At 33.0% G+C, this 27,660-nt stretch overlaps 1 protein-coding gene across 6 annotated transcripts in view; it reads right to left on the bottom strand.

The window, feature by feature from the left end:
* The window catches only part of LOC123697819 (Ig-like and fibronectin type-III domain-containing protein 2), a 159,502-nt gene that overhangs the window by 18,486 nt on the left and 113,356 nt on the right, over window positions 1-27,660 (bottom strand). For 3 of the 6 annotated variants that reach the window (XM_045644373.1, XM_045644374.1, XM_045644377.1), the window contains 13 exons: window positions 25,938-26,004; window positions 8,440-8,685; window positions 7,602-7,748; window positions 6,961-7,186; window positions 6,408-6,580; window positions 5,805-6,138; window positions 5,234-5,387; window positions 3,740-3,906; window positions 3,153-3,366; window positions 2,713-2,838; window positions 2,055-2,235; window positions 1,452-1,586; window positions 851-1,029 (listed from right to left, as the gene is read on the bottom strand). In XM_045644373.1, the coding sequence (XP_045500329.1) occupies window positions 851-1,029; window positions 1,452-1,586; window positions 2,055-2,235; window positions 2,713-2,838; window positions 3,153-3,366; window positions 3,740-3,906; window positions 5,234-5,387; window positions 5,805-6,138; window positions 6,408-6,580; window positions 6,961-7,186; window positions 7,602-7,748; window positions 8,440-8,685; window positions 25,938-26,004 (2,349 nt within the window). The remainder of the gene's footprint in view (window positions 1-850; window positions 1,030-1,451; window positions 1,587-2,054; window positions 2,236-2,712; window positions 2,839-3,152; window positions 3,367-3,739; window positions 3,907-5,233; window positions 5,388-5,804; window positions 6,139-6,407; window positions 6,581-6,960; window positions 7,187-7,601; window positions 7,749-8,439; window positions 8,686-25,937; window positions 26,005-27,660) is intronic. The other 3 variants (XM_045644376.1, XM_045644375.1, XM_045644378.1) reach the window with 3 other exon arrangements.

Below are 27,660 nucleotides of genomic sequence, written 5' to 3'. Positions count from 1 at the left end.
TTAAATCTCTCTGGATTTTATCCACTGTATTGCTTTTGTATTGGATATTTCTAAGAATCAATCACATTTTTAGTTGTTTTTTAATTCTGTCGCGCGGCAAATGAATTGGTATTGTTTGTGGCATTTGAGAACGTATTCATGCGGTTGACTAATTGGACGTTTGATGTTTAGAGATTTATTTGTACAAATACAGGGTTACTTGTAAAACACCAGCAACCTCGCAGGACAAGATAGCTAACATCATAAGTAACAACATTTGTTCTACGACTTTTGATAATTTGTTAGATTTTATTTTCATACAAAAATAAATATTCATTTAATTTTCCGTTTGAAAATTATAAACTCTACGCGCATTCCAAAAATTACGTAAACAAGAAGCGAACGGGAGGGGAAAGGGGGCGTCGCGACGTCCTTTCGATAATGAATAGAACATAGACTTACAAATGTTAGGAGAGTACAATAAAAGCTTAAAAAATCATTTAAAAATAATTGATTGCGTTATGCCAAAAGTCGTAGAACAAATGTTGTTACTTATGATGTTAGCTATCTTGTCCTGCGAGGTTGCCGGTGTTTTACAAATAACCCGTATATCGTATTTTCTGTCTTATTTTAAACAACAATATTTACAACTAATATACTATTTACACTTAGCACATATACCATTATAAAAAAAGCGTGAGTGCCGAGCACACGTATCAGAAGTGGAACTTCTTCAAGATTCAAATCCAAAATCGTCGCCTTACTCCATGACGTCATGGTATGACCATGACGCGACCTTGATTTTACTCAAAGAAGTTTCACTACAAAAACTGATCTAACTTAATTTAACATTTTAGATTTCTCTACTTACATTATCTAATTGCAGCGTGTTATAATAGTAGGGCTGCGAGTTATTATCGACCTTCTGCCAATGCACTACGTACGAGGTTGCATTGGCCCCGTCCTGCGGTGGAGCCCAGTCCAGGAAGAGCTTGTCGTGGCTCACCACCGCGTGCAGCTCGCGGGGCGGGCCCGGGAGTATACCGGTGCCTGTGTTGGGGCCACGTTTTTATTGTTCGTTTAAGAATGTTAAAAGTCAGTAGTATAATTAAATATTATAAATTCAAATTGACAATTTATTGATTGTAGTTCATTAATTAACACACTTAAGTTTATTATGTTAGATAAGATTGTTGATGGCTGATAAAACCAACCAAGCATACATAACCTTTGATGAATAACAAATTGATCATTATAATAATTATTCACGTAATTATTTTACTTATTAAATAGCATATTTTATTATAATAATCTTATTTCAAGACAAAATATTAATAATTTATTTCAAAATTCACAAAAATAATGAAAATGCATTTACACACCAAAATACAACACAGAACATAGCAACCACTCAATACCAAAAACTTCATCTTCAAAACACTAACCAACATTACCAACATAACATAACTTACCTTCCTCAAAGCACTGCACGATGTTGCCAACATACGACACACAAGAGTTAACACTACCACGCGGTGCTCCCGCGCACACACCGCGACAAGATGGCGGCACTCCGCGACGAGCGCAACAGGCTTCGTGGTTACGGCCTGTGGAAATAAATAAAGATATAAATAAACAAAAATTGAACGAAGTATGTACACAAAATATGGACTGTCTCCTAATGACAACATATAAAACTGAATCCCTATTCATCACGCGTGAACGGCTGGACCGATTCCGATATGTCTTATTTTGATGTGTTCGTTATTGTCAGGGAAAGGATCTTACGAAAGAGAAACTCAAGAAGTTTGCCCCAAAATTTAAGAAAATGCGAAAACATAACTGCCTTATAAACTTCACACTTATCTTCTTTAAACGTGTCATCGTTTGAATTTGTTATGGTCTACCATGGTCAAATGTTTGCATTTATTTTTATTTATATATAACTACCTACCTGTGCACGTGACTTCATTTGCGGGCCATAGTGACTTTGGGCATTTTTTTAAGCTAACGGTTCATTTATTTTTACCGTCAACATTTATTAACTAGGAACACTAACAACAAAAATATCTCACCTCCAGCCCCACATCTCAACAGCTTATGGAACTCCTGCGCACACAGCGGTGCTAACGTCCTCAGATCCGACATCTTAGCGTCATAGGAACAGAGCGGCATACAAACTGTCGCCACTTGTACATTTTCACAACAGGCGGTCACATTGTACGCATTTGATACTTCATCTTCTTCTTCTATTGCCTGGTAAATGTAGAAATTACGAATTTATTTATTTAAAAAATAATTGATTAGTGATTACTGGTTTTTTTCTTGAAATTTAAATTAGTTTTAAAAGAAATTGAAAGCAAAATCATGCAATGGACCAAAAAAGAACAGAAAAGACAATTGATATTTTTTTTTACCTGAGATAGAAGGAAAGAAAATTCAATTTTCACTTTATGGCCTATTGTATCATATAGCACGTTAAACGTTATCCTTCACGGAGCGACAACGTCGCGTTAGCCGCTCGTCATGCGTTCGTCATGCGGCGAGACGTTGCCGCTCCGTGCATACTGATTTTGTTTGTTTCTACGCAAGTTCTTCTTTGCGCAATCGTTAATTGTAAAAAACGTGCGCATAACAACTTATTAAGTTTATACTATACCTAGTTACAAACAGACTTTTGGTTTTTTTCAAACTAAGTTACAAAGTACTACATAATAATTTCATATAACTTACCAAACTCTGAGTTCTAAATATCAATCTAGGCGAAGCTTCTCCCAGGCCGTGTTCATTGACCGCTTCTACGAATATCTCGTAGTCGGTATTAGATTCCAAGTCTTCTAAGATGAATGGTGATTGAACCTGTTACAGAGGGGATTTATAATATATTTTTCTTAGAACATGTCCTATTTTAATATTGTATATAGTTTTAGGTGAATCCTATGTCGAACCATAGCACGAAAGTCTTTATAATATCTTGTAAAAGACCTAACTTTGCAATGTAAGCATGTATTCCATTTCCGTAGAGTGACAACTAAGAAAAATATGTGTTTTTTGTTCTAGCATTTTTTAAAGTAACAATTTTGAAATCCTCTCCTAACTGCAGTACCCTAAAATGTACCCTGTAAAGTATCAGAGTTTTATGTGATTTTTTTGTGTTCTTTTTTATTACTCACCCTCTCCACAGTTTTGTACTCCTCTTCCAGTTGCAATGCCTTATAATGCAAGTTATAGAACTGGACAGTATCAGCTAATGCGTTTGGTGGTGCCCAATGTACCACTGCGAAGTCTGTATCGATATTGGTGAGATGGAGGCGAGTTGGTGGTCCCGGGAGTACTCCATAGCCATGTAACAGGCAGTTTGTGTAGCCTGACATGAAGCGGAGACATCTGGGGGATTAAACAATGTTGTAGAGAAAAAAATCTTGATGTTTGCGCCTAATGTAAATTTTGATGATATTTCATAAACAGGACATAACACTATTCTTGAGCTAAGTATATAAAAATACACGATTAATCTTAAAACTACTGAGCATTAAACGAACGATGAAATATCCGATATCGCCAAAATTATTGAATCCTAATTTAGCAAAAAGGTACTTTCAGGTAGTAAATCGCAATTGACGAAGCAATTTAAATATTATTTTACCAACAAAATTTTGCGTTTACATTAATGCTTTGAATAAAAAAATATAGTTCCTAAAACCTACATTTTGTATGCATAACAATCAAACAAAAAAAGCTTCAAAAAAACAATACTTACTTAAAGTGATTAAAGTCCAAATTCGTGATATTTCCACTGCACAGCGGTAAACAGGCTTCAGGCAGTCCCCTGGCCCTACAGCAGGGCGTATGGTCCATGCCATTGGCCAAGCACCCGAAGGTGACTCCCGCCCACGGCGCGCATATCATCAGATCTGTCACCTGCAACTGGTGATTAGATGCTGCTACGTGGTGAGTGCGTTAGTCACAATGAGGTGAGGTGCGGAAGTTGGTGGTTGGGTGGTGTTAGCACAGATAGACATTTAGTTTACTATATCTACCTCTAATACATTCAATATTCATTTTCGTGTCGCGATAATTTAAGAATCGAACACCATTTTTTTATTTCATATCCCTAAGTGATAAGAGTGGTACAACAACGTTTGATGGGACAGCTAGTAGGTATACATATAGATTCAAGTAACTAGATAGAGGAATTCTAGGTATATTTAAAAATGGAATATTTTGCACAGATGAAAAAATACTGTATTTGGTTAGTACCCAGAGGAAAAAATATCAAAATATTACTTGACAATTTTTCATATACCGCACATACAGACCTATCAATGAACTATATATATACGAACTAATGCGTATAGATTACAATTTTCACAAGATAATTATTTTCCTTAGCGTTCTTCTGGTCTAGAATTGAACGACTGGTTTGCTATGTTTTACTACAATTATTTTTGCGTCCCAAACCGAATTTCGAATGCAATATTGATTTAGCCAAAAACACTAGTTCACTATTATTTGTTAAATTGAAATGTGTTTTTAAGCGAAACGAAAAAATAAACGGCAAATTGAACGATCCACCTGTCCACTCCAATTCTTTAGTGCGGAAATATGAAAACGAATATTAAAACGATACATAACTTTAACTGGGTTTAACGCACGGAACAAATGTGGAATTCATGAGGCTGTTTACGATTGTGCATTTATGGATGTTGACAGAAATAATGGCTGGCTGTGTTATTTGCTGACGATTTACTATTTAAATCAAGTTTTTGTGCCCAAGTTTTGATTGGGTTGTTTTTGGTAGGATAATCTATTAAAGATTCCTATCTGTTTTTAAGGCGGTTTGGTAATGGACAATTGTTATGCCTGATTTTTTTATTAAGTATTAAGAATATTTCTATTTCTGAATAAATTGCCTTAGCACTAATGATATTTTAATTTCATGACGTTCACAAAATGTTTATCCCATTAAAAACAAAAACAGGAGACATTTATGCTTCCTTAATTTTCACGATATACCTATTTTACGAATGATACAATAAAATTTAAGGCTTATTCAAACTAGAGCGGTATCCGCTACCGTGGGTAGCGATATGCCGATGAATACGCGATTCAATCTCTTACGAAGTACATAATTATATTAAATTATTATTATACCAATCTAGTTTGATAGGTCTTTAACCATAGATACAAAGAACAAACACAAAACAGATGCGACACAAAATGAGAATGAGACACATAACATACAAATACTTACGCCAATCTCGAATGTCTTTGTTGGATCGCAGAGTTTGTCCACACAACCATAGTGGTTGATACCAGCGGAAAGGCAACAGCTTCGGACATCTGGGAGTTTTGGAGCTGAAGCCACTGCTGTGGTCTTCATCTTACCAGGAGTTAGGGTTAAGGATCTGTGTTTGAATAAACATGCAGTGTTATGAGTATTACGGAAACGGTGATAGGTATACGACTTTGAAAGATTTTCGTTCAAGTTGATGTTTGCTAGTATACATTCCATTCACATTTACACAATGTACAAATGTGTAAATGTAAAAGAAAATGTATATAAAAATGAAAAATATGAAAATTAATATTAACATTAACATGAACATTAAAAATTTAAATGAAAATTTTCCGTTTTTTCTACAGAGGAATTAATTTTACACTTCCAAAAATAGGTGGTATTTTAGGAAATGTATAAAATTAATTTGATACAATTTTCACTATGAATAAAAAGAAAATCATTCATAATATTACACAGAATTGCTAACATTTCCCCGTACGTATCTTTATTAGCATCAACAACAGCAATAAACTTGAATATTTACCTAATACTGTAGCTCGGTAGACTCGATCCATGAATATTGTACGAAGTGACTGAAATCTCATACATCGTAAACGGTAGCAAGTCATTTAATACCAAGAAATTCTTATTCGCAGGTACTTTGTACGTCATTGGCTGGCTCATTTTCATACTTGTGTTACGCATTGAACTCTCAGAGGGATCTATTAAGTGGGCATCAAATGAGCGCAGGGTGGTTATATTGACTACATATTCTGTGACCGATTCAGTGTTTTCTAATGGCGGACTCCACGTGATGTTCAGTTGTTTTTCGCTTAAAGGTTCCACTTCTACGTCTTCTGGTGGACTTGGAAGAAGTTCTGAAAATGTTGCAATAAAATATTTTAATGGTAAGACGTTAGGATTTGAAATGAATAGCAATGGTTTTTGCCCTTTCTCAGCTAAAAATAATTTAGGAAGAAAATTTTCCTTTAGGCTTACAAAGACGATTGGTAAAGAACGAAGTTGAAATGAGTTGTTAAAATTTATTTATGATACAGATTAATTACAGTTAAAATATATCATATCATAAATTCGATAAGTTTTGCAATCCATGAATCATTGCACTTAATAGCTTATATATTCTTACCAATGCCTTCAACAATACACGCCAACGTCTTCTCCATATACGCTGCGCAGCTATAATGAGTCTTAATATTATCAGTCACAGGGGTGAATTCCCCGCGGCAGACATCTTGGCAGATATCTGGTACATGTTCCTGTACACAGCATGGCACGTGATTGCGACCGTCTGCCATACATCTGCGAAGAAAATAACAATATTTAGTTGTTTTCCTTGATTAAAAATGGTAAGTTAAGCTGAAAATTAGTATATTTAATGCTCATTCTTTCTTTACTACAAGGCTACGCTAAATGCACATTAAATAGTAGAAGAAAAAGAAACAACAATATTAGGAAAACTTGTTTTGTCATTGTTATTTTTACAGGAAACTCTTCATGCAATATCTTCATCAGAGTATTATTTTATAGAATTTAAATTTCTTTGCAAATATCTAAATCGTAGCTTTATTTTATGGTATCTATTTTTCTTCCATTTTTTATCGCTTTCAAATCAATATTTCGCAAATAAGCTATAATTCTGGCACACAATAAATTAACTTCACTTTCATCATAATACATACTTAACAATAGCTGGAAAATCTGGTTGACAGGTCTCCGGATCCTGCCCAGTGCCTTCTAGAATGGTCTGTATGCTGCAGAAGCCGAGACATCCCTTGGACACGTTGGCGCTGATGCAGCAATCCGTATAGTTATGGGATAGAGCGAGTGTGGAAAGTGTGGGGTTATTTGATGAGTAGGAGTCTGTTGCGTTCTGGGCTTCTGGTGGTGTTAGACCACGGGATATTACTGGAAGATAAGATTATATTAGTGGTTTGTGATAGATGATAATAGATTATTACTTTTATGCTACTTTTGGAAGCTCGTTTTCTGTATGTGTCTTGATTATAAACAAATATAAAAAATAGTGTATCACTATTAAAGAAGGAATGGCCGCAGCAATGTTTTGAGCAAGTAAACCCGTATTCCATAATCCATATTTGTCCATGTCTAGTGACGGGATACAAACTATGTAGTTTTCAGTGACTTTGTGAACTGGTTCACCACAAAAACCATTTAATATTTATTACCATTATCAATATTACCTTATATATAAAATAAGTTTGTAGAAATCATATTACTTGTTATCACAGACATTTTCTCATTTAAGTTGATGCTTCTGTTTCTGGATGACCTAAATTAGTTTATCCAATACCCAACTTACCTGTAAGTCTATGGAAGCTCCTCACAGGTGGTTCTGTGTTCAGCTCACAGGTATACAGCCCTGCGTCTGAAGACTTCACCGATTTGATGACGAGCGCCCACACGTCACCACCTTTCCTGATCCCTGGCCCTTGGAGAGGCTCGTCTGCTGTTGAAAGAGATTTTTTAATTTTCCATGCTTTCTTGTCCAGCCATTTATATATGCCTGATATTACACTTTTTCACGCGATTTCATCTGCTGGCTAAAATTGGATGGTTCTTTTGACAGTTCTTCAATAATTGGTTTATGATAGACGTGATTGGTAAATGGATTGATTGATTTTCCTAATATGACTATTCAAGAGGGTGACAAGACTTCTTTAGTCTAGTTGAATTTTATTAGTTTTAAATTTTTATTTGATAAAATTCTATTGTTCTGTTAGAGCATGAATGATAAGGGATTGCTATAGTAGCACTAGCAGGTGGCCCATTGAATCTCTACAAACATAGTTAATATCTACAATAAAATATTTTTATGCCTGATATTACACTTTTTCACTCGATGTCATCTGCGCTACATTGCTCCAATCTCCATTAATGTTTTTATTTATACTAGTGTGTATTGTCAATTTCCTACTAACGGTTTAACCGTTTAGGTGAGAATTACAAGTACAGCACAGTTTAAGTTTTATGTAGACTAGTTGGAATTATTTGTTTTAATAAACACATCGTTAGTTTTAATGCGAAATAGTATTGGTCCCTGGTCATTTGTATCAATCCAGCTGTCAGCAAGGAAGAGTCCCTTGCCCTCTACCACAATACTTTGCCCTACCCCTAGCACGTTTTGCCATAAACCTCACCATCATCATGCAGAACCTTGACCCTCTCATCTCTCGTCACTCGTACCCCTCCCGCTGTCAGCAGGGAAGAGTCCCTTGCTCTCCGCCACAGTACTGGCTTGCCCCTTGCCCCGAGCACCACGCAGGTGAGCAGAGCGTCCTCCCCGCTGCGCACCGCTACCGTCCCCGCGGGCGCCCGCATCCACGCCTCTTTGGGCTCGTCGTCCGAACTGCTTGTGCTCGCGCTTTCTACGGTTTCTTTGGTATCTGTAAAGAATTAAACAATTATTTAATGTAATACTAAATCTTATGATTTAGGTAGGTAGGTAGGTTAGGTAGATTGATGCTATTAAGCTTTCTAAAACTTATCTTTCTGTTCGTACATAAGTAACCTATATGCAAAAATTTGAGCGCAAAAATGAAATGCGATCACTTCACTAGTTCCATTTGCTTTTATTTAATATCAAATTATATATATTAATATTACGATCGATTTAAAAACATAGACTCTACACTACACAAACGACTAAAGAGAGTCATAATAACTCGTGCTCAAACTCTTTTGCGCTCACTAAAAGCACCCGACACTTAATATAAGTCAGGTTAGTAAGTACTTAAAGTACATCGCATCAAATATTTTACCAACAAATTGTTGCATGTTACGTGACTTTTCTACATTATATGAGTATGTAAGTTACATAAGAAAGCCCTCTTCACTTGAGAGGCTGTAATGAAAGATATAATTTACTATAGTACTAGCTTACCGCCCGCGGCTTCGCCCGCTTTCTCTAAAACGATTTGAGATTTAAACTATCCTATCTCTCAAGTTGGATCGAACTGCACATGGTGTGCGATTTTTATTATAATAGGTTAAGTGGTTTAGGAGTCCATTGAGGACAAACATTGTGACACGAGATTTATATATATTAAGAAGATATGTACCTAACATTTTGTCATTATGTTTGTAGTTTTGATGTTGAACATTTCTATTTAAATTCCTATTTACTTCTCCATATTTATATACTGTGTATTTAAAAAAATGTTTAAATGTAAACAATATCAGTTATCATAAACAAAGTGACTGACAAAAACATAGTAAGAAAACGACTGAAAATTGCACGAGCCTTTTTAATTCAATATGAGTGAGAAGATAAACAAGTTTATTTATTCCTCCTAGATGATCATTCATATTAATAAAGGTTATTATATATTCAAATAGTATCATCAAAGCTGTAAAATCATGACCACAGGATCTCAAGGGAAATCCGACGTTAATTAGCATGCGCAATCGGTCAAAAATAGTTCCCAAGTAAAAGCCCAAAGGATTTGGGGCCAATTTGTGCCCTCACCTCTCTGAGGTCGGTCCCTTCGTAGCTTTCTTGCGAATATAAATGTCAAGTTGCTGTAGCGCCTCTTTTATAGCGATGAAAAATTATGAAATGTTCTTAATTTATAAAAAGACAAGAATTATGATTATGAATTTTAGAAATGGTAGATGAGATTAGTCGTTTTTTTACCCGACATGTTTAATGTAGCTAGAATCTTAAACAACAATATATATATCATATTTGTTTGTTGCTGCTCGTTTTAAACAAATAACGCAAGGAATTAAGTTTTTCTTCAATATTCGTATAGTCACCTCTACCATCTACGAATACTAAAAAGTAATATTGTATACTAATTGGGTTTGAGAATTTGAGTTTGAAGAAAGGCTTTTATTTTATTATCCTCATCCAGTGAAATCTATAAAAACTGAACAAAAAGTACTCGTAAAACCATAATTTCGCTCCAATATCATACCAGGATCACAGCAATTCGATTAAAATTTAAAATCAATCTCATCGCTAGCACTCCACCCGAATACAGTAAGGTCATTTGGATTCCACGCGTCTCCTCGCAGCGGCCCAGGATAAAGAAATGAAGGCAAATTGAGCGACCGCCTCCCACATATTCTTACAATGAATCAATCTGTATGATAACAGCTGCCTCTGGCTTAAGCTTTTTATGATTTCACAATAATACGTCACGCGATAAACGATGTTAAACGCACACGATAGGAGCGAAAGTTGTTTGATACCATTTATCACATTGATTTAGAGTGAATTGAACTACCGGATTGATATGATTTCGAAAGCGTTTGTGAAATACTTCTTTCCTTAAATCTTTCCTATTGTATGGAACGTTTATACTTAATCAATTGAAGAGTAGGTATATTATAAATTTAGCCCGGTTTTCTTATTATTCGGTAACAAAAAAACATATGTAACACTACTTATGCAACGTTAAAATAATAAGGAAAATATCAAATTGCAGACTAATTAATATAACAACGTTCTCTGGTTACGTGGGGTAAGGTATAGTTATTTGTTAGAGATTTCCTTAGTTATTTAAATATATTATGCTGGCAGTATTAACGTGACAATTCACGTAATACGGTTTACATTACCTATATAAGAAAGCAATAGAATATTTTACATGATTATTCCTTCAATTGGTAATAGATCAAGCTGTCTCTGTAACTAACAGACTAACAGGCGAAAATAAGAAGAAGATAATATTTAGAGAGATCTAAAGACCCCAGCCAATTAACGTTATATTAAAATAAAAACTAATGATACTAAATATACTCGTATAACCAATACTTTTAATTCTTAGCTTCAATACTGAACTACAATATGAAATAATAATATCTAATAAATACACTAGTATTTTAAAACAAGTGACAAAAACAGTATAAAATACGTGACCAAAATCAATACCTTTTAACCCATATTATTTTCATAAATACCAAACTTTCTATACCGTAGCTAATAACAACAGCATTATGAATTTAACGTTAATCCGTAGCCGCATAGCTCCCGCTAGTCATTTCATCCCAAGGCCTTTTGTAGCTTCGGAGAGTCTTAAAAATGCATCGTACAATGCAAGTAGAAACAAAAGACGTGAGCCCTCGGAAATTCTTCATTATTGTGGGACAATGTCGTTACAGATGGTGGGATTTCCTTGTATATTTTCGGAATATTCTAGATGGAAATTCTCGAATGTTCACTTCTTTTGTGAGTGTAGGTAATATGGAGTTTAAATACGCGTCAAGTTGAAATTGGGTTAATACCTATTTGTAGATATATTTTGACTGAGATGTTCAACACATTGACTTTTTATTTTGTCTTCAAGTAGGTACAATGTTTAAAGCATGACCATAAAATAATAATTATTTATACTTTGTATTGTATTTTATTAGCAATTTATTTATATTTGTATTCCTCCTTCCTTCATGGAACAGTATTTTCTAATTTAGATAAACAATACCTAGCGATTATGTAACGAAACCGGTCGTAGTTTTTATTTTATTATGATAAAAATCGTACATAACAAAAGTAAATAAAACTGGAACTAGTGAATTGTGTGTTTCCTAAAAAAACTAGACTATGACGATTGATAAGTTCTAGGCTCGAACATCTATAGAAAAATTATAATATGAATGGACCTTATACTGTAAAGATAAAGAAGGGTCACCACACGTCATCATACAACGAAACCTTACGTACAAATAAAACCGATTAGTGTAATAGACTTCACTTTTAAAGATTTAAAAATATGCCTTTAACTTTGACTTTTTAGTATTAATAGAAGCTTTTATTTCGAAGCCTACTTGAATACATTGTCTTTGATTTCAACAACTACTGAAATGGAAACAAATACTGAAATGGAATATTTTTAACCGACTTCAAAAAAAAGGAGGATTATCAATTCGGCCGGTATGTTTTTTTTTATGTATGTACACCGATTACTCCGAGGTTTCTGAACCGATTTACGTGATTCCTTTTTTGTTCGATGCGGGATGGTATCGAATTGGTCCCATAAAAATTTTATTCGGATAGGACCAGCAGTTTTTATTGTATGAGCATTTTTGTCTGTAGGTATTTGTAAATTTTGCAAGTGCAAGTTTGAAGTCGGTTGTTTTTAACGCAGTTATCACTTGTCATATACCCAGTAGGTATGTTTATAATTATTATTATACCGCTATAAAGCTACGATTTACAGGTATTTTGTACTTTTATAAAAATATTTCCAAAAAGTATTTTGAGATCGTTCGCACCTGGTAGAGATTATTTTGTTTTCCAAACAAGAATTGCGTAAAAGTTTTAAAAAGGAAAATATTCGCGGCGGAAAAAGAAATTTTAAACAATGTATAAGAATCCCTTTTAACGCATTTCGAAGTTAGTTAAACTAGTTAATTTTATAAGGAAGATCTTTCGACTCTAAGTTGAATTTTGTAACTGTTGTTTTTTTAGACTAACTTCTTCTAACTACGTTTTATTAGGAAAAATGTATTTAATGAACGTTTCTATAGCTTCATTTATCTTAAATTGTATTCATAAAACACAGTAAAATGAATGAACTAACTAACTTTGACTGTATTCATGATATGAGTAAGTAGATAATATGGTGTTATCTATTACTAGATATTGTTACGCACAGCTTGTGTACTTAATGGTATCTCTGTTAAAATCTTTGAAATTTTCAAAGCATTAAGGCAATAACAGACAGACTCAATTCACTAAAAATAATCCTTATTATGTTTTAATTAGGACATATTTACTTGTTTCGGTTACGCTTGCCATTTTGAGTCGTTTACTTAGTTTAACAGTCGTGTGTAAAGAAAACATTATTTATATTCACAAAGGTAATATAAATGCTTTTAATAAATAACATGCGTTCTAGAAACCGTATGTATTTAGGATAATGCTATCAGACATTAGGTACTTACAAACTCTTTGATGCGACCCTTATAATGGACCTTAGGCTTATAAATATGTAAAATTGAAGTTATATTTTGCTTTTATTATACAATAGGTCTTATTGCGACTCGTCTATTGAACTAAGGAATTGATACACGTCGTTGTATTATGACGAAGAACGTTACTGAATGTTTTATTAAAGTAACTGTGGTCGTCTTTCGGTGTAGCAATTTAATGTTGGATTTAAAAATATGTCAAATTTGATTGAATAGAAGCATAATAGAAGATTACCAGAAAAAATGTCTCTACAATAAAAACGCTTTTTGTAACGTGTTTATAAAATTTTCGAATATAATTTCAAATCAAAACAATTTATTTTCGCATATAATTACATTTTAAAGGTCATTTTTCATAACCCTACAGCGACCTGTAATGTATTTTCTTCCAAAGGGCCCTCCTCATATTTCCGTAAAGTAATAAATATTAAGTTTCGCTCTGACAGCTAATCGGAAACAGTGCCGGATTAGCCACGTAGCAAGAGTAGCAAATGCTACGGGCCCCGCGGCTCGGGGGGCCCCGCGGTTTAATACCTGTCTGACCGTAAAAAATATCAATTTATAATACACGTACCGTAAAAAAATACACGTACCTACCACAAGAAACGTTGGTATCAAAATCTACAACAATAATTTAAAATTTTACCACGTTTCTACAATTGAGCGCTGGCTACACCAAAAGTTATGTTGTACTGCTTGCACTGCGCTACACGCAAGTTGGTAGCACGGCAAAACTAACAGGGGAATCCCCTGATATTGTCATCGAACGAGCTAGTCGTAACAACCCGATCAAATAAAATAGGATTCTATCGACTATCAATTTATCAAACCTTAGATTACAAAATAAAAGGCAGATGGAGCAATATGACAATCATCCATCGCCCTTGTCAAAGAAAATACGAAATCAAAAACGAATACGAACCTCCGCCAGTGCTATAGCGATTATAGTGTCATGCAATTCGTCAAAAGGGGTTTGCTATTTTAGTAAAAAAATGCTGTCTTGTGATATTAAAACGCTTTAAAATTTGTTCCCGAAAACAAACAAAAAGATAAAACATCGTTTTACAGGTTCTCTGTAGATTATTTAGCTTATTTAATTTTGTATACACATAATAATTTTACATATACGAATAACGAAGGAATACAAAACTTCAACGTATGCTGCCAGTATTTTGAAAATGAATTTGCCATTTTTATGGGTAAAACGGTAAAATGGTTAAAAGATCTTCGAGGTAGTGCTGTTGGATTTTTCGATCGTGAATGTGATTATTTGTATAGTGCAATAAAGGTTCATGATCATTATAAGATAATTTTAATAAGCATAATACTTTTTTTTTTTACTTAATATAACCTATAGCTTAAAAACGTCAGAGACGTTTTCACCCGCGATTTAATTCATTTGAACTCCGTGATGGATATGACAAAATTGTTATTATTCAGGAATTATATTTATTTATTATCCAGTAAAGCAGCTGACAATGTGGATGTCGTAAGGTGTCACTGAAAATCAGTGTTAAGGTATTATGCCTCAGGTATCCTGAGTGGCTTCCGTTTTAACGCAAGCAACCATACATAAATTTATGTTTTCTATTACCTATTATTCATAATTTACAATGCTATTGTTGTGTGTTTGTATGTATTGGAATAAATGGTTTCTTCCTTCTTTCTTTCTAAAAATAAAATGTCCCGTGTTGTAGACTAAAAACTTTTGAAAATAAAAAATAATATAGGTAATCATTGTAATTTTGAAACATTTTTTTATGTAATTTATTTAATTAAAAATTTATTATAAAAAGAATTTTTACAATATTATAAAAATTATCATATACAAATATTTATATTAAAATTAAAATTAAACCCTGACAGCTAATTTATGTTGAACGTCACTAACACCACTACCATAATAATTCAGATGATTGCAATGTCACCTCATAAATCAAAATCGGTTCAGCGGTTTATACTGCAGGGCGTGCCAAAGAAATATTATACATAGATACACTCGAAAAACATAACCTTAACCATTCTTCCGTAGTCGGGGAAAAATTTGGGAAAATTTTCAATATCTGGTAACATAACACCCACACAGAAGCACCGTGTACGTACAGTTTTATTTAATACCCTTTAACTTGAGAAACTACAAACGAAGGGCCTCTTGACAGAATTTGCTACAGGCCCCGCGCTGGCTTAATCCGGCACTGATCGGAAATAAGCTTATGACAGATGAAAGGGCTAATGGTTACTAAGAAATCCTACTGACAACGGCTCAGGGTTATACGGGGTTATAGTAAGTAAGGGGACTGACTTTACTCGCTTTAAATTATATATTACAAGCTGCTCCGCGCGGTTTCACCCCCGTGGCTCCAATCCTGTTAGCCGTAGCGTGATAATATATAGCCTATAGCCTTCCTCGATAAATGGGCTATCTAACACCGAAAGAATTTTTCAAATCGGACCAGTAGTTCCCGAGATTAGCGCGTTCAAAAAAACAAACAAACAAGTACTCTTCAGCTTTATAATATTAAATATAGATTTTAGTCAAAATCAAATGTGGGGTTGTTAGACAAATGTTTAATTCAGGAAAAAGCTGTGTTCTTTCAAACATTTATTTGAAGAAATAAACGATATTGTCTTTTTTCTTACTTTTAAGTATAAAAATATATTATTATAATATGTTTTTGTGCAGAGTATGTTTAAACTTAGTGATAGTTAAACCATTAAACCATAATTAATAATCTGTGATTTATCCCTCGTCGAATATTGGTTGTTTTTCGATGCAGAAATATAATTGAGGAGTTTGTAATAAGGGGTGAATGATGAATGATAGCCAAAATACATATTATATGTAATATTAATTCATGGAGAAAACATTAAATGTAAACATACATTTTATCAAAAACTAGTTTAACGCCCGCGGCTTCGCCCGCTTTGTCTAAAACCTAATAAATTATATACTAAAACCTTCCTCTTGAATCACTCTATCTATTAAAAAAACCGCATCAAAATCCGTTGCGTAGTTTTAAAGATACATACAAAGGGACATAGGGACAGAAAAAGTGACTTTGTTTTATACTATGTAGTGATATCTACAACAGACTCTTATTACAAGTGTTCAGATTTATATAAGACTCATACATATTAAGTTCAAGATAGGCCAAAGTTAAACATGATTATTCGTAAATTGTTGTCTACAGTGTAGATATTTCGTGTCAAGTAATAACTATTTCACTTGAATTAATCGTCGACAGCACTCAGCTTGTAGTCTAAGAGCCGGTGTTGTGTTTTCCTTCATATTGTTATTATAGTATTGTTCGGTATGTTGCTCCTAAGTTTGATGTTATCTTGATTATTTTATAGTTTGAGTTTGTTTATAATAGAAGCTATAAGCATTTTATTAGGTATGTAAATTTGCCGTAAGCCAACTCTACCAATTTAAAATTCTTCAAAACAACCCAAGTAACAAAATAAATTCAAAACAACCCAAGTAACAAAATACTCCACATTCAAACAAAAGACGAGGACTAATATTTTTACTTCCCTGCTAATAACATTTTAACTTCCCTATTTTGTTACGTCATTTTACCACTAGTGCTGCACCAACGAGGTAGAGCTTTATTATATTATGCTAACTTAGTAAACTTGCATTTTTAATGTCTGCAGAAAATTGCATTTAAGCAGAAAGCGTGAATACTACGAGAGGCAGTTAGCCTTAATTAAAAGAATACTTAATAATAATAAAGTTCTTCACTTCCAAGAACGTGTTCACACCACAATAACTGTTCCAAGTTGATCGTCAACACGTAGCAAGAAAGTTCGGAGTGTGCTATATTCTGCACTTATAACCCTCACTTAATTGTATGAAACTTTGCTCAACTCCGTCATAATGAATTCGCGCCGTCATTGGAAGCGTTTAATGAAATATTTTAACGTGAATTGAGTCTGCAGTGTACTGTTTTAATGTGTTGACTTGTGATGCAGGGAACAGGGAACAGGCTTTTTAATTAATGATGAAAAGTGTTAGAATTTTTTTGTATCATCGTAGCTACAAGGAAAAGCCAAATAGACGACGTTTGTCTCCGATAAAAATAATGTTTTCTTGTAGCTTAACAGCGAATAAAGAGTTGAGCGAATTAAGCGTTGTTTTGTAATTTGTACCAATTCTTGATTATTTATTCTAAGGGGCAAATAAATATTTCTAAGATTTCTACCAAGAAATTAAGTCTTGTCTTTCTAAGTTTATTTCTTCTTAATTTATTGCCTTTTAAGAACCGGGCGCGGTTCATTATAATAAAACACAACAAAGCAGACCGAAAATTCATTCAAACATTTTCTCCGATATTTATCATGGTATTTGCGTTCAGCTCCCTGCCTATAAACATTAAAGAGGTTTGAAGTGTCACGGCAGGTCGTGGAGCAAGTTTATGCGTTCCCAAGTTAAATAATGTTCGGTAAATTACAGCCAGCGCTCGCACTACAAACATGCAACGTCAACATTATTACTAGATGGAGTTTGGATTAAAATGTTTGTGGAATCTTCAATATAGCTAGCATTTATCACTGTGTACTTGGTGGGTTATATTGTATGTGTGTTTGTCATTCAAATAGTATCGAATTTACGGATTTGAATGAGAGAAATCTGATAATGGCTTCGTGATAAACTCAAATAAGATACAATCTGTGTAGAATCGCTGTTAGCAGATGTAACAAATGGACAGGAAATTCGAATGCATTTTCAAATGACTGCTTCAACCCAGGGGCAAAGGGGGCACAACCCACCAGCTAGTAGTTATTATAAATTTAGATTATTAAGTATCCAATTTTAGTGAAATCCACACCTGAAGGCCTAATTATAATCCATGGTGAAGAATTTTCATAGTCTCTGTTTTTCAGCCAACAGATAGTTAAACAGTAACCTCTCGTAAACAAATCTTCTTCATGACTAATAAGTTACTTTTAAGAAGGCGACTCCAGGACCTCCAGATGGTCCCATTATCCCATATAATCCATTCCACACTTAAGCTATACAAATTTCATGTTTTTCATTAAAAATAACAGTATCCTATAAATTTTGGAACATTCTCTTTAACCGTGAGACCAAATTTATTCGCTCCGTTGCCCTTTCGCTCCTATGTTTAATTATGTGCACTAAATGCTAAACGCTTGATAGATTGTCCTGACTCCGTTAATATGAAGTTAACATTTTGTCTAATGTATCATTTAAATATCCATTCTTTGTATGTATGTACCTAGGTCCAGTTTCTTTTTGGATGGACGCGTGGGGTCGCGTGGGTTCGATTCCAAGATGGAGACGAAGAAAAAAAATGTCTCGTTCTGGCAGAATACAGAAGGTGAACACCTACTTGTCCCTAAAGAATATCGATCAGGAAACAGATGTATGCATATTGCGTTTGCCCCTTACTCCCCTTGGGTACACGTGACTTTACATTATTAATCAGTCTGCATTATAGTTAAGAAATTGTAAGACGATTATAATAACCCACTACCTAAAATTGTTTATATACACCTATATTTCGCAGAATGACTAGCTATTTGTATTAAAATCCTAATATTCCCACTTCTTAGTTCAAAATATTATATACGTCTATACAGAGTTTCTCAATTAATTTAATAGTGCTCAGCAAACCAGATAACCGAGGATTTAATATGGCCTTTTGATCGAGATAAGAAATGAAAGATCTCTCCCCCAGTGATATGTGACTTTATATATTTGCTATCTCATTGTTGATACACACGGAGGAGCAATCTAGTAATTGTTATAGATTTAATAATATGTATTACTTATTTAATATAATGTTATTTATTATATCTGCATTATTACGTATGGAACGTTTTAAATAAATAAATATAATAAAATAAAATTGTTTTATTTCAGGGCATGTGTTCCCATATGGAAGTTACAATATAATAGAATTATACAAAATTAAAATTAAAATTAAATGCAAAAAAAATTGTATACCAAGTGTACGTGTAGTAAGAACATAATAATGAAATAAATATTCTTATTTTTTTATAGAGTTGAGTACGATTTGATTGAATTTTTTACAGGAAACCATTTCCCGATCAATATTATGATTTTCACGACACAACTCCTGGCTATAATTCCATTTTTCGTAAGTACCTATTTACATTTTTAGGTAAATCTATGATGAGTACCTATCAAGGAATTACAAATAATTTATCAAACACTACAACACTGTGTCTCATTTTATTACTTGTAATATTTGCGTGTTACGCGTTTATCCCAACTTAGAATATTATGATTGCTGTCAACAGGTATAATTAAATATTTTGAGAGGATTGGTTTTTTTATTGTGTTTGATGTTTAATATGAGTTTGAAAAATATTGTATTCTGTTAAATATTATTTACTTAAAAATTGATCCAGGATTAAAAATAATTACTGCTGAATATTCGATAGTATGAACTAAAACGTAAAATGTTATTAACACGCGTTTATTTCTTTTAATTTTCTATTCGCACAAACGTCCTTAATTATTTACGTATTTAAAAACTAATAAAGAAAAATCGATAATGCCTCGGAATTCGAACCCGCTTCCGTGGCAATAATCACGTATTCAATTAACCTATACATACAATACGTTAACTAGATAGAGAAATAAATACCTATCTCAATTTACCACAAATCCTTAACGTATCTAACTACATACGTTTATGAAAAAGTGCATCACGTTACCAACATGAGTTTCCAATATTTCACCAACTTCAATCTTGGAGCGAATCCATTAGCCGTATTTGTGGATCCCACCCTATCCCACCGCTTGTCATCAAATGATATATCTTTGAGTCCCTCGTGTGTTTTCGATGCGATTTAACGAACGAAAAGTTTTGGTAAATCTCGGACGTTTTAGTATGAAAACGAGTAATTACAGTGTAAGTTTGAACAGCACGTAAAGGAATAAGGATATAAGCTTGAATGGAAACTAATAGGACAAATTTAATATATTTAAATTCTTTAGATAAATAATATTATGCTATGCTACAGCATAAATATTTCTAGTATACATAATATAGTACTACCGCCTATCCTACTACCTACTAATTCTACTAATATTATAAGCGAAGCCGCGGGCGGAAAGCTAGTTGTACAATAATCCTATTTGCTGTTATTATTATTTGGTAAACAATGAAGAGTTAATTATTATTATAGGTATCGTAAAAATGATCTTAAAAGGTTTGTATTTACAATTACGCTAGTTACGTTTTTATTAGTAAGTTCATTTTTACTTGAATTAATATGTAATTTACATAAAACACGTAAATGTTAGATTACAATCGAACGAATACAACTCAGCAAAAACAACTTGACGTTTTAAAATAGGTAGAACAATTTCAAAGGACAAAACATTGGAGATATCCCAAAACTAAACAACCCAAAACCCTACATCCATTTCTTGATCAATACCAACAAATCAAACAACACAATTTCCTAACCAAACATAACACGCAATGTACACAATCGTATTTTCAAATTAACGATATCATTAAAAGAACACGAGGCAGCTGTGATAGATAATACGACGTGGGAAATATTGAAAAATCCGCATAAGCAGACAATGCAAACAGTTTCATAAGTTCGCTTAACAATTTGAATTGAAAATTGAAAAGGTTTTCAGTATCTGTAAAGAACTTTTGTACACGTAGTAAGAGAAAATAGACTTCACTACTTTCTGTCTCGGCTTGTCAGATATGTTCTTAGACATTTTTGATTCAGTGTTCTCTTTTGAGCGAGTTGTGAATGAAATTCTTTTGGAATTCATTACATGAACGATGTTACTGCTTAAACAGACAATATTAAAGATGTCGTTGGTGATGTAACAATTGTATAACAATATAAGAGACATTTTTATAACTTATTGATAATTTATCTGTAAGCTTATTCAGAACTTTCTGACGTATACTTTCATACATTACATACATACATCTGTGTCTAGAAGTTTTAAAAATGGACATCTATAAATAATAGATTCTCAAAAACAAAGAATGATTATCAGCTATTGATAACCGTTACACTCAGTGATAAAAGACTATTACCGTGGGCGTACAGCGTCTTTGTCGTGTGTTAGAAATAATATTTCTATTTTATTCACTTCCATTGTCTTTATTCGCTACCAATTTGAACAGCTTCTTGGTAACGAATCCCTGATGTTTATAATTAGAAGGTCCTCGTGTTGCAAATTCATTACCATTTTTTAAACATAACAGGACAGGACAGCATACATACAGAAGGTAAATCTTCTATGGGCCCTGGAGGGAAATAACGTAAAATATATAAAATAAATTACATAAGCTATAAAGTGTCCGTATTTAAGCAAAAAGGAACCACCCAGCAAACACGCACTTCTGAGATATCAAAGGATTTACAAAAACATTTGCAGCTCTGTTAGATGAAGTAAAATTAATATTTATTTTATTTAAATTCATTGATAAATTACTTATTTAAGTATGTGTATATAAATTTGCTCTGAATACTCTTAAACTTTCTAGATAATTAAGAAAATGTGCACGTGGTTCCTTTTAACATTTAACAATTGATAGGTTTTCTCTTATACAAAAAAGAACCACAACCCAGAGATTTAATGATATAAATGAAACTATGTATTTATAACATCGTAATAAAGCTTTAATTAAAAAGATATATAAAATAATACATATAGAGGACGTTTATTCGACGTTATCATCAAATTGGATTTCAAAATCAACCGTGTCTATGTGGTCTTCTATTGCATCATCACTAATAAGATTGTTATAAAAACTCTGTGCATATTATGGAATGAGATGTAATATGGCCTGAATATCGCTTGAAGGTGAAGAAAGATTATCCAGAGGCATCGACGTATAAGGTTCTTCGTTATCTTCTGTAATAAAAAGAAAAAAGCTTTAAATCAAAACAATAAAGCCGCGTGGCTTTTATACGTAGATATATGGCGACAGCAAAATATTATTAGTTCTTATAAAGCCGTGTCCCTACTAGACGACTAAGTATGTTTTAGGTACATGCGCCATGTACAAAAAACTGGCTAAGTGCGAGTCGGACTCGTGCAACGAAGAGTTCCGTACCATTATCTATAAAAACGGCAAAAAAATCACGGTTTATTGTATGGGAGCCTCTTAAATATTTATTTTATTCTGTTTTTTTAGTATTTGTTGTTACAGCGGCATCAGAAATACATCATCTATGAAAATTTCGACTGTCTAACTATCACAGTTCATGAGACAGAGGGACAGACAGACAGACGGACAGCGGAGTCTTAGTAATAGGGTCTCGTTTTACCTTTTGGGTACGGAACCCTAAAAATCACACGCAACAGTGACCAAACCTAGCAAAAAATTAAATGAACTTGTTAAAATTTTCAATTTCGCGGGCTAGGGCCTTGTTCCGGTCAAAACAGTGGCAGCGCGACTTTTAAAATCAAACAAATAATTATATGCGCTGAATGTACTGTACTGAATCTGAATCTAAACGTATTTTACCAAAATAGTAGGTAGGTACCTACCTAGATCATCGACAGTTGTTTTTAAAACAGGGTTTAGTAGTTTCATCTCACAATGACAGATGAATCGTAACAAAATGACTCTTAATAATTCGACTCGCCTTCGTGAACAACAACAGTGTCGTTAAAATACGTAAATCCACACAGGATTCCTCTTATACTTACTAATTAATGAACTATCTTTTTAAAATCACTCCACAATCGGGAATGAATCAGAAGTGGATAAAGCGTACATACCTGCATCTCATTGATTCAATAAGTACTTAAATGCATTAAATAAAACTACTTACCCGTTGTATCTTCATTATTATCTTCGGTGTTCGTCTCCAATGCTTTTCTTACCAATTGCTTCCTTATTTATTTATTACTAAACATTTTCACATTAAATTTTAAAGGTAATTAACAAAAACAATAGAACTTACCTACTTCGCGGAGAAAAAAAACGGCCGTCACGTATTCGAAATACTTCGCTGAATGTCTTATGTCACCTATATTGACAGATGTTCGACGTTTTACTTTAAAAATTGGAGTTTTGCACTTTGAGCTATTTAAGACGTAATGAAATACGTTGTTTAAAGATGAGAAGCATTCTGCATTTTGCACAAGTCAAGGCATTTGGTACCGTATAGCGATGATGGGTTTCAGGATGTTTTACAATATTTATTTATGCATGATAGAACCGAATGCTTGTGGTTTTATTTTGCAATAAAAAATTACAATTAAATTATGAATTTATTTTACGCATAACCATACCACAGAAACCTGGTTCCATTTTGTGTATTAAAAATAATTGTTATTAATAGAAATATGTGGAATGTATAATGGTACCAAGTATGTGCGGATCTGTTTTGTATAAAATGACATGATAATAATATCGTTTATTTGTTTGAACAAAGCAGTCCCGTGGTGCTGTGGTTCGGTTTTGCTTCATATGTATTATTCGTTGTTGCTGGTGGTTCCTTTCTGCTTTTAGTATACCTTGTTTCCAGGGTAAAAATCATGTGGTTCTTGTTTGTATAAGAATTTAGACCACTTTTAAATGAGTATTCTTCAAGAAACCGAAAAAAGCAAATTTGTCGAGTGGTTCCATTTTGCATAAATACGGACAAGTAGGATTCTATCGAAATATCGATAAGATAGTGAGAAATACATACAATACAAACATAAAGGACTCAAAGGCTGCGTTTAAAAAAACAAAACACTCTCTATTTTTGCAGTATAATTCCAACGACATGATCACACATAAAATATACCCTAGCACTATACGAGCCCTTAGGTCACTAATTAAGAGGATAATAAACTCTCAAGATAATCCGTTAGTCCGTATAGCCAAGTAATTGTATCCTTACGACCCTCGTATAAATGACACCTAAATCTGACCCTGAATAATTGTCAAATGGCTCGAGAACTGCTCGATGGTCCATTATACATAAAACACCATGATACAGATATAAGCGTGAGCGATAGCTATTTTGATTGTAAAATAAATCGCTGAAACATAATATTAAAATTCACATAATAATCTACATAAACTAACGAACCCGTGTCTCAGTGGTGGTGGTAGTAGACACTGACAGCCCTGATGGCTGATTTTTACGCCAAAATTAGCATTTTAACATTTCCTACAATATTTTTATTAGAAAAAAAATTCGATAAACTTTTTCTGTCTATTCATATGTGACATGCATTATGCATCTGTTTCACTTATATATTTTATTTAGGACAAGTTAGTAAAAGCCCTATAAGTAATCAAACCCAGGAACTCTCGGTTCTACACTCACGCGTTAGCTGTACCATAAGGAGGAGGTAATGTAGTAAAAGCTTATTTAATTTGTAGATTAGTTATTTTTCCATGATAATTTCGATAAACATGTGTAAATTATAATATCTTTTAAACGCTCTCTCGTCTTCTATGACCGCTCCGGCCTGTAATAGCGACGCTTACAAGAATGACTTTGTATAACGGCAGTCTAATGACTACTGCGTTAGAATGACGCAAGTTTAGCTTTAGTATTATGATGCGATTTAAACCTCGTTATTTTTTAGTGCAATTTAATCGACTGTATTGCGTAATTGCTTAAAAACTAGGCATTAGCAACTGAACTTATAGCTGATGGCGAAACTTTATCTCGTATATAGTATACTAGAGGTCCACCCCGGCTTCGCCTGTGGTACATATTTCGCAATAAAAGGTAGCCTATGTCCTTTCTCGGGTATCAAAATATCTCCATACCAAATTTCGTGCAAATTGGTTCAGTAGTTAAGGCGTGATTGAGTAGCAGACAGACAGAGTTACTTTCGCATTTATAATATTATAGTATAGATTAGAAAGTGATTGCATACATCTTAGCTTCCTTCTAGCGTTTGAAAAATGAGTGAAATTGAACTGAGAAGCAGATTTTTTTTTTATTTTAACTTATTTATATTTTATTAATATGTATTATGTGTTTCCTGATTTCTATCTGTTATTAATTTTCTCTATAGCCGATGTCCTGTGAGACTAGAAGTTTTAATAAGGCAGGGCACAAAAAAATATTTCAAAATTTACCTCAATTAATAATTTCTTCTACAAAATATATTTATTGGCATTCCGTTAAGCTTTGAATCAATTAAATGAGCAGTAATGACCGCCATTAGCTTTGCTATAGTCGAGGAAAAATCTCGTAAGATGGGATCCAATAATAATCTTGTACCTATTTCTTTTGTGCTTTGTCCTTTTGTATTTAATACAAATTGAGGAGTAAAGTTTTATTACAGACCTAAATGTTGCAATTAAATTTTAATAAATGTATGGTCTGTAGTATTTTTCTTAAATTACATGAAAGTTAAATTGTATTGTTTGAAGTGAAACTTCTTTATCGGGGTTGGAAAAAAATTTAGTGTAAAATTTTTCCGTTACGCGCCATCTTTTTCGTATCCCTACCACGCGGTATTTCTGTAAAGTTGCATATAGTAAATTATTTTTTGAAAAATAAGGTCATAATGAAGTTTCATTTCTTACTGTGTACACTAGTACACGCACACATTTTTTTTAATTGTCTCGGTTTATACGTTCATATCATGATATTTGCGTCTATATGAAGCAAGCAAGCAATTTAGTTGATATTTTTTTGTTTTATAATATTAATTAATAAGCAAGGGGGTTATTGATTTATATATAATATGTTAAAATAGAATAATAATGATTCTTACCATCTGATTGTGCTAGAGAAGTAGAAAGCGCGGCCAATAAAGCTACGCTGAGCGTAAGCGCTCTCATCTGAAACAAAAAACATTATTTATGATTATTTCTTTTATATAAAAACATTGTTTATTATTTTTTTAATATGGATAAATAACTCGTGGTTCCACCTGCCGGCAACGACAAGTATGTACTCACCAAAAAATAAATAAATGTCTATATTATATATATTTATTTATTTATAGTGGTTATAATATGAAAGAATATCAAACATATGTATACACCCATTTATTCTCACATATTCTCTCGTTTATAATAATATCAGCAAGATAAGAATATGATAAAAATATATACTTAAGTAAACATACTTATTAAATGAGAGTAAAACAGGAGGTATTCAACAATAATTAGAAGGCAAAAATGATTTAAAAGGGTAATATTTCATTTTATTCGATGCTTTGATCATTATATTTTATAGAGTTTTACCGTGAATTCAAATTGGTTACTTACAGGTGGTCCGCTCAACCCTGTTCTTGGAAATATTTATTAAATCCTGTATTTTAATTCATGGGTCAAACCTAGAGATTTGATTTGTATTTTTATGTAATACTGACATATTATTAATTTACATTTGCTTCACTATTAGAGCGTGTAAAAATAACTGTAATACAAATAAGATTTAAAGCTAGATATGTTTTCAATAACAATTGTGTATTACTTAGTTACTAATTATAGATGGCACATAGATTTTTGTTTTATTTATGCCAACTACCAGGATTAATGCGGTGTGCGTACTTTTTCAATTCTTCATCATTTTTTGGTAACTGCATAAGTATGGTTACATTTTTTATATATTTTGTAAATCACTAGAATAACCCTAAACTGGATTTAAATCACTAAGGGCTGATTTTTCAATCCTTGGTTAATACTTATTCGTCGTATTAATAACGTATTAAACTACCATTTCAAAAATGTATTCTTTGCCCGTCTTTGACAGTTTGTGGGTGACATTTTAATATTATCGTGTAATACTTTATTGGGTGGATAAGTTTTAACCATGCATTGAAAAATCGGCCTTAATAAGTATAGATTCGTATGAAATAATTTAACAAAAGCCCACTGTTCATATACTTCCTGAAACTCACAAAATAAGCCTCTATAATATAAACTTTTCCTCATGCAATCGGCATGGTTTCAGTTAAAAAGAAAACATTAAGCTTGGGAACCGCCACGTTGCGCGGGTAATGCGTAAGCGAACTCATAAATTGGTTTATATCCAGGGATTGTTGCGCTGTATCCGATATTTACAGTATTTTAAGCTTCTTTCTTTCATTGTTATGTATTTTTAGGGCTCTCGCGAAGGAAGAATTTATAAGTTTACTGTAAATAGGTAAGATAAATTTATTTTGTTTGAAGGGAATTTTTTTGAGAATTCCAAATCTATTGAAAATGTAAAACGAATTAAAATAACAATATTTATAAATCCACGACTTATCTTTTACCATACAGTACTCCTTTAAAAGTCCTTAATCACTATATTATAAATGAACATACTATTTTCCAAGCCTGTCTAATATATATATATTTAATTTATATTTAATGTGACAAGGCGCTTTGCACAACGTTTAACTCTATGTATGCTAAAACTAATACGAGCGTAGCACTAAAATTCCAAAGCCCCTATTTCCCTGAATACTATAGTCGTGTTAGTTATTGTGAAATACCCCGTGTAAG

Source organism: Colias croceus, chromosome 15, assembly GCF_905220415.1.
Source record: "Colias croceus chromosome 15, ilColCroc2.1".
Classification (NCBI taxonomy): Eukaryota; Metazoa; Arthropoda; class Insecta; order Lepidoptera; family Pieridae; genus Colias; species Colias croceus.
The sequence above is the reverse complement of the archived record's forward strand: the minus strand, read 5'-3'. Positions and strand labels throughout refer to the sequence as shown.